Source organism: Narcine bancroftii, chromosome 3, assembly GCF_036971445.1.
Source record: "Narcine bancroftii isolate sNarBan1 chromosome 3, sNarBan1.hap1, whole genome shotgun sequence".
Classification (NCBI taxonomy): Eukaryota; Metazoa; Chordata; class Chondrichthyes; order Torpediniformes; family Narcinidae; genus Narcine; species Narcine bancroftii.
The window spans coordinates 331071866-331081865 of NC_091471.1; the positions used below are offsets into that span (position 1 = coordinate 331071866).

Consider the following 10000-nt stretch of genomic DNA (forward strand, 5'->3'; position numbering starts at 1 on the left):
TTTAAAACCAGGTTGGAGAGGGCCCAGATGGAAATACAAGGTGCTGTTCCTCCAATCTGTGGGTGGCCTCAGCTTGGTAGAGTGGCGGGGGCCTGGAATGCCTCGCCAGGGGTGGCAGTGGAGGCTGGAACACTGGGGGCATTTATGAGACTTTTAAACACACAGATGGAAGGAAAATAGAGTGTTACAGGAGTTAGTATTTTTTGGGGGTGGGCCGAAGGGCCTGTACCAGACTCTAGTGTTCCACGTGGAACTGAAATGTTTGACAACTGGGAGGCCGTTCCTGCCGCAGACAGAGCGAAGCGATCTCCTAGTGCATGCCTGGTTTCTCCACCATAGAAGAGACCACAGTGGGGGCTCTGAACGCAGTCGGCCACTCTCCCACGAGTACAGGAGGAAGTGTCCCTTCATTTGGGAGGGGCTGTTGGCTTTTATTTTGTGCCATTTCTGGATCCGGTGGACAGAGGGTCTTTGTCGCCAGGACAGAGGAAGGCGGTTTTGTCGGATTGTCCCCATGTGATGGGATGACAATGGACTTGGTTTGACCTGCATGTCGGAGCTGAGGGATTAATTGGGAAAGCCAAAAGTGAACTTGGACAAATCCTGTCTGTACAAAAATGGGGCCTGAAATATTGCTTCCCGTGGATGAGGCCAAGTTTCTCCAGCACGTTCAGAGTCTGTTTTACGATGAACCCATAAGTGGAGTCGGGAGTGAAGAAGGGAAACATGATGCTGGCATTCATTTCAGGAGGAATCGAACACACGAGCAGGGATGTGATGTTGAGGCTTCATCAGGCTCTGGGGAGACCTTGCATGGAGTATTGTGAGCAGTTTTGGGCTCCTCATTAATGTACTGATGTTGGGAGTGTTTGACAGCTCTTGGCCTGAACTCGTTGGAATTTAGGAGATTGAGGGGAGAATCTCAATGAAACAAGTTGAAAGGCAAGGACAGAGTAGATGTAGAAAGGTTGTTTCCCCCACGATGGGAGAATCCAGGACAAGAGGGCACAACTTCAGGATTGAAGGGCATCTGCTTAGAACAGAGACACGGAGGAATTTCTTTAGCCAGAGGGTGGTAAATCTGTGGGATTTGTTGCCACAGGAGGTTGTAGAGGCTGGGACATTGGGTGTATTTAAGGGGGAGGTTCTTTATGAGCCAGGGTTACGGGGAGAAGGCCAGGCAATAGGGCTGAGTGGGGGAATGGAGCAGCTCATGATTGTATTTAAATACAGACCGACAGCCCGGTAACAGACCTTCCGGCCCACCAGCCTGTGCTGGCCAATTGACCTACAACCCCGGTACGTTTTAAAAGGTGGAAGGAAACTGGAGCCCCCGGGGAAAACTCATGTAGACACGGGGAGGACATGCAAACTCCTCACAGACAGCGCGGCATTCGTACCCTGTGTGCCTGTGTGAATCAAACTGGCCTCATCATGTCACGTGCGGTATCAGTTGGCAGATGGAGGGGGCGGAATCAAACGTCAATCCCCTTCCCTGTGGAGATGCCCCTCGCTCCAGTCCCCAGGTTCATCCTGGCCGCACACAAGGCCTGTCCAATGGACCCCCATTCCCCCTGACCCCTAACCCCGTTCCCTGCCCCCTCTCCCCACACATGTCCTTACTTGTAGCAGTCATTATGAAACTGGTTGTAACTGCCCAGCGCTGTGAGGGCCCCCAGTCCGATGGCGTACGAGAAGAAGATCTGCGTCCCAGCGTCGATCCACACCTGGGGAAGGAGCAACTGTCAGGGGGGGGTGCTGGGACCCACAGAGACCACCCTGCTCCCCCTACCCCCTCTCTCCCTCTCCTACCCCTCTCTCTCCCCCTCCCCCTCCCTCCCTGTGTCCCCTCTCTCTCCCCTCCCCCCTCTCTCTCCTACCTCTTTCCCCCTCTACCTCTCCCTCTCTCGGCCCCCTCTCTCCCTCTGCCCCCTCTTTCCCTCTCTCTCCCCCCCACTTCCCCTTCCCCCTTTACCCTCTCTCCCCCTCCCCCTTACCCACCTGGGCTTCCCCCAGCTTCCCCCAGTCAGGCTTCAAGTAGTAGATGATACCCTGGACGGCCCCATTCAAGGTGAGTCCTCTCACCAGCAGAGCCACCAGGATGAAGTAGGGGAACGTCGCTGTCATGTACACGATCTGTGGGCCAGAGGGGAGGTGGTTAATGGGCCCAGCACCCTCAGGTGGGGGAGAGAGTACAATCTCAACACCCTGTGGTTCTAGCCACCCAGACACCCACCCACCTTCAGGCCCCCTCCCCCCCATTCCTGGAAGTCCTGGACCCCCTTCCACCCCTACACCAAGGGTCACAGACCCCCTTTCCCCCACCCTGGAGGTCCTGGACCCCCCACCCACCTTCCTGAAGTTTAGGTACTCCTCCCCCATTCCCATGGGTTCTGGACCCCCCCCTCCCCTGTTCCTCGGAATTCCGGACCCCCACCCACCTTCCCAGAGGTCTTCACACCCTTCCAGATGCAGAAGTAGACAAGCATCCAAGTGGCGATGAGGCAGATGCACAACTCCCAGCCAATGTCCCCGACGTCCCCAATGCCACTCGACAACCTCAGCACCCGTCTCCTGTAACAGCAGAGGTGGTGAGGCGGGCATGAGGCCATTCAGCCCCTCAATACTGCTCCCACAGCCGTTCGGCCCCTTGATACTGCTCCCCACAGCCGCTCAGCCCCTCGATACTGTTCCCACAGCCTGGAGGCCACTCAACCCATCAGTGCTATTCCCCAGAATCACAAGGTTGTTCAGCCCTTACATCAGGTTTCCCGCCCAGCCCACAAGTGCCCCCCCCCCCCCAACCACCATATCCCAGAGGTAGACAGTGTGCGCATAAGACCCGACTTACTCCCAGAACTGGATGATGGAGGACTGGGCCGGAGCGGTGGGCGGACAGACCTCAGCGCTGGCATTGGCCCCGCCCTCATAGCAAGCAGCTGTGTTCCACGTGTTATTGCAGGAGGCCCAGGGCAGTGGGGAGGAGAATGAGTGGGCCAGGTAGAAACAGCTCCATGCCAACACCAGAATGTAGTAGGAGTTGCAGAAGAAGACGATCACCATGGAAGCACAGCCCAGGCCTACGAGGGACAGAGAGGCTGCAGTTCACCTTTCTTGCATCCCTGATGGATCTTCCAGGACCCTCCCGCAGATGACCCGACCCTTCCTCCCTACTTCTCCCCACCCCCTCCCTCCCTCAAGACCGCAGAACACTGCAGCACAGAAACAGACCCTTTGGCCCTTCTAGTCTGTCTTGAACTATTATTCGGCCTTGTCCCACTGACCTGGACCCAGTCCATTGCCCTTCAATCCTCTCCTGTCCACAGATCTGTCCAAATTCTTCTTAAATGTTAAAATTGAGCCCGCATTCACCACCTCGGCTCATTCAACACCCCCATCACTCTCTGTGTGAAGAAGCTCCCCCTAAACTGTTCGCCCTTCACCCTTAACCCATGTCCTCACTGACCCTCAGTGGAAAAAGCCGACCTACATTTATTCTGTCTATCCCCCTCATAATTTTAAACACCTCGATCAAATCTCCCCTCGTTCTTCTACACTCCAGGGAATAAAGTCCAAATCTGTTTAACCTTTCCCTGTAATTCAGTTCCTGAAGTCTGGGCAACATCCTAGTAAATCTTCTCTGCACTCTTTCAATCTTATTGATATCTTTCCTGTAATTCGGTGACCAAAACTGCACACAATTCTCCAAATTCCAGCGAGTACATTCTCAGATGACAACACCTCCAATCAGTGTCATCTGCTAACTTGCTGATTCAATTTACCACATGATCATCCAGATCATTGATATAGATAACAAACAACAATGGTCCCAGCACCGATCCCTGAGGAACACCACTAGTCACAGGCCTCCAGTCTGAGAAGCAATCATCCACCACTACTCTCTGGCTTCTCCTGTTCTGCCATTGTAAAATCGAACCAAGCGCCTGAACCTTCCTGATGAACCTTGTCAAAGGCCTTTCTAAAGCCCATGTAGACAACATCCACAGCCTTTCCTTCATCACCTTTCCTGGTAACCTCCTTGAAAAACTTGATAAGATTGGTTAAACACGACCTACCATGCACCAAGCCATGTTAACTATCTCTAATCAGTCCATGGCTATCCAAATATTTGTATACCTAATCTCTTAGAACACCTTCCAATAATTTACCTACTACTGACATCATCAGGCTCACTGGCCTATAATTTCCAGGGTTACATTTGGAGCCTTTTTTAAACAACGCAACAACATGAACTACTCTCCAATCCTTTGGCACCACACCTGTGACTAAGGACATTTTAAATATTTCTGCCAGAGCCCCTGCAAATTCTACATGAGCCTCCCTCAAGGTCCGAGGGAATATCTTGTCAGGCCTTGGGGATTTATTCTCCCTTATTTGCTTTAAGAGAGCAAGCACTTCCTCTTCTTTAATCTGCATCGGATCCGTGACCTCACTTCTTGTTTTCCTGACTTCCCACAGCTCTGCACCCATTTCCTGTGTGAATACTGATGAAATAAAAACATTTAAGATCTCCCCCATCTCTTTTGGCTTCATACAAAGGGGACCCATTTTGTCCCTCACTATCCTTTCTCTCTTAATATACCTGTAGAAACCTTTAGGATTTTCCTTCACATTCTCTGCAAAAGCAACCTTGTGTTTTCTTTTAGCCCTCCTGATTTCTGTCGAGGTTTTTCTTGCATTTTTTATACCTCATTTGCTTCATGTTGCCTATACCTGTTATACACTTTCTGAACCAGATCTCCAGTATCCCTTGAAAACCAAGGTCCCCTCTGCCTGCTAACTTTGAATTTAATCCTGACAGGAAAACACAAACTCTGGACTCTCGAAATCTCGCCTTTGATGGTCCTCCAAGGACCTCATACGTCCTTGCTTGAAACTTATCCCAATCCATGAATTCTGGGTCCTTTCTCATTTCCTGCAGACTGGCCCAATTAAGAATCTCAGCCCAATTTAGAATCTCAACCCAATCCCTCACACCCGTCTGTCTCCAGAATTAACTTGAAACCCTTCTGGCCCATGGGCGTGCGTTGTCCAATTCACCTCCAACCCCAAACGGGAGGAAGAAAACTGGAGCCCCCCCCTCACACAGACACAGCCAAGAATGTGCAGACAGCACGGGGATTTGAACCCTTGATGCTGGAACTGCGTTGCTCCGATTGTGTGCCTGCCAAACCTTCCCTGTTGTTTACTCTGAATGAGTTGGGGTGGGGTGTGTGCGATTAGAGGCTGAAGCAGTTGGAGAAGAGGGAGTGAGACCTGGCCCCCTCCCCACCCATGTGGAGTGAGGAGAACATCAGGAGCAGGAGTCAGCCATCTGGCCCGTCAAGCCCTGCTGCACCATTCAATGTGATCGTCTAATCTCCACTGACCTGCCTTTTCCCCATATCCCTCAATTCCCCGACGATGTAAAAATCTACCCAATCTTGTCTTAAATCTACTGACTGAGGTCACCTCCACTGCTTCAATGGGCAGCAAATTCCACACCCTCTGGGAAAAGCATCTCCATCCTAAATCTACTCCACTGGATCTTGAGACTCTGTCCCCTCATTCTGGTCTCCCCCACCAAAGGGAAGAACTTACCCACCTCTATCTGATATCTGATCCACGCCTTTCATAATTTTATGTTTCTATCAGATCCTCTCTCATCTGTCTAAATTCCAGCGAGTCCAGTCCCAGACACCTCAAACTTTCCCCGTAGGCCAACCCCCCTCATCCCTGGAATCAACCCGGTGTACCTCCTCAGGCCTGCCTCCAACGCCAGTCCACCCTTGCTCAAGTTTCCACTGACCTTTGAAGAGCGGGACAATGTTCCAGGCATTGATGCCTCCAGCCTTCATGAACTGTCCAAGGGAGATCTCCAGGAAAAAGATGGGAATGCCTCCAAACAAAGCCACCAGGAGGTAGGGGATGAGGAACACGCCTGGAAGGAAAGGACACGGCCCACAGAGTTGAGACAGTGGCAATTCGATCACGAGCTACCACTCAGCCCCTCAGCCTGGCCTTCTCCCCCTTACCTACGATGCCCTGGCTGATCGAGAATCCCTGCCTTGAATATATCCTAGGACCTGGCCTCCATGCCCGCCCGTGGCCACAAATTCCACAGATTAATCGCCTTCTGGCTGACAAGATTCTACCTGCATCTCGGTTCTGAAACGGACAATAATTGAGTGACCTGCCCCTCCCACTGTTAGGTTGAGATCACACCAGCAACTTGTGTGCAGATATGTTGGTTCAGCTTCCACCAGGAGTTGGTGCATTGGTCAGTATCCCTGGGTCAGATCACTCCAGAAACAACCTGCACAGTTCCCGGTGTCTGTACCCCTGGGTCAGATCACACCAGGAACACCGTGCACATATCCTGGTCTCTGTACCCCTGTGTCAGACTGTACCAGGAACACCGTGCTCAATTCCCAGTCTCTATCCTTGATTCCCGATTTCCTCCAGTATTTTGTGAGAGAAGGTTGTGTGGGGGAAAGGAGGGAAGGGGTTACAGAGACAGGGAGGGGTGTAGGGGACCGGAGGGGGTTACAGAGACAGGGTGGGGTATAGGAGACCGGAGGGGGCTACAGAGGCAGGGAGGGGTGTAGAGGACTGGAGTGGGTGACAGAGAGGAATGTAGGGGACCGGAGGGGGTTACAGAGACAGGGAGAGGTGTAGGGGACCGGAGTAGGTGACAGAGACAGAGAGGGATGTAGGGGACCGGAGGGGGTTAAAGAGACAGGGAGGGATGTAGGGGACTGGAGGGGGTTAAAGAGACAGGGAGGGGTGTGGGGTTACTCTAAGTGACCTGTGTTCTCCCCATTGTACCCCCCAACACATTGGGTGATTTGATGTTACCATTTGCCAACTCCCAGGTCTCTGACACATGGGAGGAAACTGGAGCCCCCGGGGAAAATGCATGTAGACACGGGCAAGAATGGGGAAACTCCTTACAGACAGCGCGGGATTCAAACCCCCAATCGCTGGTCAGCTACCGGTCAGCATTGGCATTCTACACGGGGTCAGAGTTGGGCCACTTTGTTTTATGCTGTATGGCAGTGATCGGGGTGTGAAAACTGGTAGTTGGGCGGGCGGTGCTGAGGGAACAGAGAAATTTGGATCGATTGGGAGAATGGTGGCAGACAGAATGCAATGTTGGGAAGTATACAGTCATGAACTTGGGTGGAAGAAATAAACATTATTTAGATGGTGAAGAAAATTCAAATTTCCCAGGCACAGAGGGACCTGGGAGTCCTCATGCAGGATTCCCTGAACGCAGGGGTGGCTGACTTATTAATGTTTAATGCAGACATGCAGAGCAGGGTAACAGGACGTTTCGCCCCACAAGGCTGTGCCCGGGTTGTGGGGGGGGAAGGTTAATTGGGCCTAGTGGGGCAAAACGGCCTGTTACCTCGCTGCATGTCGGAGTTATATATTAAAAGGTTGGCCCTTCCCCCCATACCGTATATTTCAACCTCCAGGTTGGGTTGGCAGTGGAGAAGGCGAATGCATTGTTGACGTTGATTTCCAGAGGGACAGCGGGCAGGAGCAGGGACGTGAAGTTGAGACTATAAGGTGAGACGTCATATGGAAAACTGTGTACAGTTCTGGGCACCGTATTTGAGAAGAGACGTGGTAAGATTGGAGAGGGTTCAGAGATTTACCAGAATGATAGGAGGAATGAAAGGGTTAGCAAATGAGGAACGATTGTTGGCTCTTTGGACTGTACTTGTTGGGAGGACAGAAGGATGAGAAGGACCTCATTGAGGCATTTCGAATGTTGAAAGGCCTGGACAGATTAGATGTGGCAAGGATGTTTCCCACGGTCGGGGAGTCTGGGACAAGAGGCCACAACCTCAGGGTAAAAGAGAAGGTCTTTAGCCAGAGGGCGGTGAGTCCATGGAACTTGTGGCCACGGGCAGCAGTGGAAGTGAGGTTGTTGGGCAGATTTAGGGCTGAGATACTTGATCAGTCAGGGCATCGCGGGTTACAGGGAGTGGGGCTGTGAGAGGCGGATCAGCCCAGGATTAGAGTGGCGGGGCAGGCCCGATGGGCCGGCTTCTGCTCCGGAATCTTGTGGGAGGGAGGAGGAAGAGGGATGGCAGCATTCCCACTGGGCCACCTTCCAAGGCCACTGCTGACCGTGTGTAGGCGTAACCTGAGAGTCCCTGGCTCTGACCCTGTGGAGAAACTGATCTTTCAAGGAGCGCGAGTTGGTCCAGGAAAATTTCCTGGAATCTCCAGTGAAGAGAGGACATGTCCCTGGGCTGCATGAGGAGGGGGTTGGCAGGGGCAGGGAGAGTTGAAGTGGGGTATGACTGGACAACTTCGGGGGGGGGGGGGTGGAGGGGGTTATTTTCGGAGATGCCAGGGCTTTTCAGGTTGTTTTGATGAGGTCAAGGTTATTTTGGGAAGTTTGGACCTGGCGTGGCGGGTGTGGTTCATGTTTGGGGGCTATTTCGGGGGTGGTGGGTATTTTTAGGGGTGAGATTACTTTTGGGTGGCGGGTGACTTTGCTGGGGATGGGTGGAGGAGGGTGGCCAGCTCGGAGGGGGTGGCTGGAAGGGAGGGGGTGGGTGGCTGGGAGGGAGGGAGGGAGGGGGTAGCTAGAAGGGAGGGGGTGGCCGGCTGGGAGAGGGCAGTGGTGGGTAGGAGAGCATAGGTACTGAGGAAGGGGTGGTGAGGAGGGTGGGAGAGGGTTTGGGGGATATTTTAGAAGGTGCTGGTCAGTTTGTGTTGGGATATTTGGTTTCAGGTTATTCCAGGGAGGGGGATCTCGGGGATATTTGAGGAGGGGGATATTGGAGATGTTTGCAGAGTGGGGGTTTGGGGGTATATTTGGGGAGGGGGAGTGGGATTGGGAGGATTACTGGGGGAGTGGGATTGGTGGGAGGTGTATGGGAGTTATATGGGGGGTATTCATGGGGGTACATGGTAGGTATAAGGGGGATCCTACCTCCACCATTCTTGTAACACAGGTCGGGGATATTTGGGGAGGGGTGATTTGGAGGAGCTGGAATTGGTGGGATGTATAGAGGGGTGTGAGGGGCTATGGGGGAATATACGGGGGTATACGGGGGCATTAGTAAGGGTTCCTCTGCCATTCTTGTAACATAGGTCAGGGATATTTGGGGAGGGAGGATTTGGAGGGGCTGGAATTGGTAGGAGGTATATGGGGGTACACAGGGGGTATATGGGGTATACAGGGGGTATTTGGGGGTACAGGGTATATAGGGGTAATCGGAGGCATACAGAGGGTATACAGGGCAGTAAACAGGGGGTATATGGGGGTATACAGGGAGTTATGGGGGTACACAGGGGGTATACGGGGGGTATACAGGAGGGAATATGGGTGTATTAAAGATAATGGGGGGCTCCTACCTCCGCCGTTCTTGTAACACAGGTAGGGGAAGCGCCAGACGTTGCCGAGCCCCACAGCGAAGCCCACACACGACATGATGAAGTCCATCTGGCTGCTCCAGGTGACCCTGCTGCTCGCTTCTCCGGCCGGAACGTCCGGGGGCCGGCGCGGTTCCCGCATCTTGGCGCACAGGTGTCCGGGGCAGCGCCGGACGTCCCGGGACGGCATCGGGCAGAGAGCGGGGTTGTCCGGTGCTGTGCTGGGCTGGGGTGGGAGGGGGGGTGGTCCAAGAGATTTGCTCGGCGAAGAGGGGTCGCCCGGCCTCAGAAACAGTCCACGAAGCACTTGAAACTCAGTCTGAAGTAGTGCATGAGGGGCTCCGGGGGCTGACGGTCGCCTCCCGAGGTTGCGCTGCCTCTGCGAGGGGAGCTGGTGGCAGAACGGCTCCCCGGGACCTGCTGGCTCACGGACACGGCCCGGGACTCCTCTCTTATACCCCCGGCGGCTGGCAACGCCCCCTCTGCCCGCACAGTCTCTGCACCTAATTTGGCTGGACTGCCCTCCCCGGCAGAGCAGGGGTGGTGCCCGGGGCCGGGCCGGCACTTCTCCCCGCCTCCGGCACACGTTAATCATTATTGG

At 53.7% G+C, this 10000-nt stretch overlaps 1 protein-coding gene across 2 annotated transcripts; it reads right to left on the reverse strand.

Annotated features, from left to right (window-relative positions):
- Positions 1-1610: 1610 nt before the first annotated feature.
- Positions 1611-9916, reverse strand: LOC138759213 (creatine transporter-like). Of its 2 annotated transcripts, XM_069929282.1 has the most exons (6): positions 9382-9882; positions 5810-5941; positions 2852-3080; positions 2442-2574; positions 2002-2136; positions 1611-1727 (listed from the first exon to the last, which is right to left on the reverse strand). In XM_069929282.1, the coding sequence occupies exons 1-6, from the start codon at positions 9587-9589 to the stop codon at positions 1620-1622; spliced, it is 945 nt and encodes a 314-aa protein (XP_069785383.1). In that variant the 5' UTR covers positions 9590-9882; the 3' UTR covers positions 1611-1619. The 2 variants fall into 2 exon arrangements, with proteins under 2 accessions (XP_069785383.1, XP_069785384.1); XM_069929283.1 differs by lacking the exon at positions 2002-2136 and having other exon boundaries at positions 9382-9916.
- Between the last annotated feature and the right edge of the window lie 84 nt (positions 9917-10000).

Excerpts from the sequence above, each read along its gene's own strand:
- LOC138759213 (XM_069929282.1), bottom strand. The coding sequence starts at position 9,589 with ATGCCGTCCCGGGACGTCCGGCGCTGCCCCGGACACCTGTGCGCCAAG. Across the intron at positions 5,942-9,381 it reads GTGTTACAAGAACGGCGGAG|GCGTGTTCCTCATCCCCTAC; the intron begins GTAGGAGCCCCC and ends CTTTCCTTCCAG. Across the intron at positions 2,137-2,441 it reads GTGTGAAGACCTCTGGGAAG|ATCGTGTACATGACAGCGAC; the intron begins GTGGGTGGGGGT and ends TCTGGCCCACAG.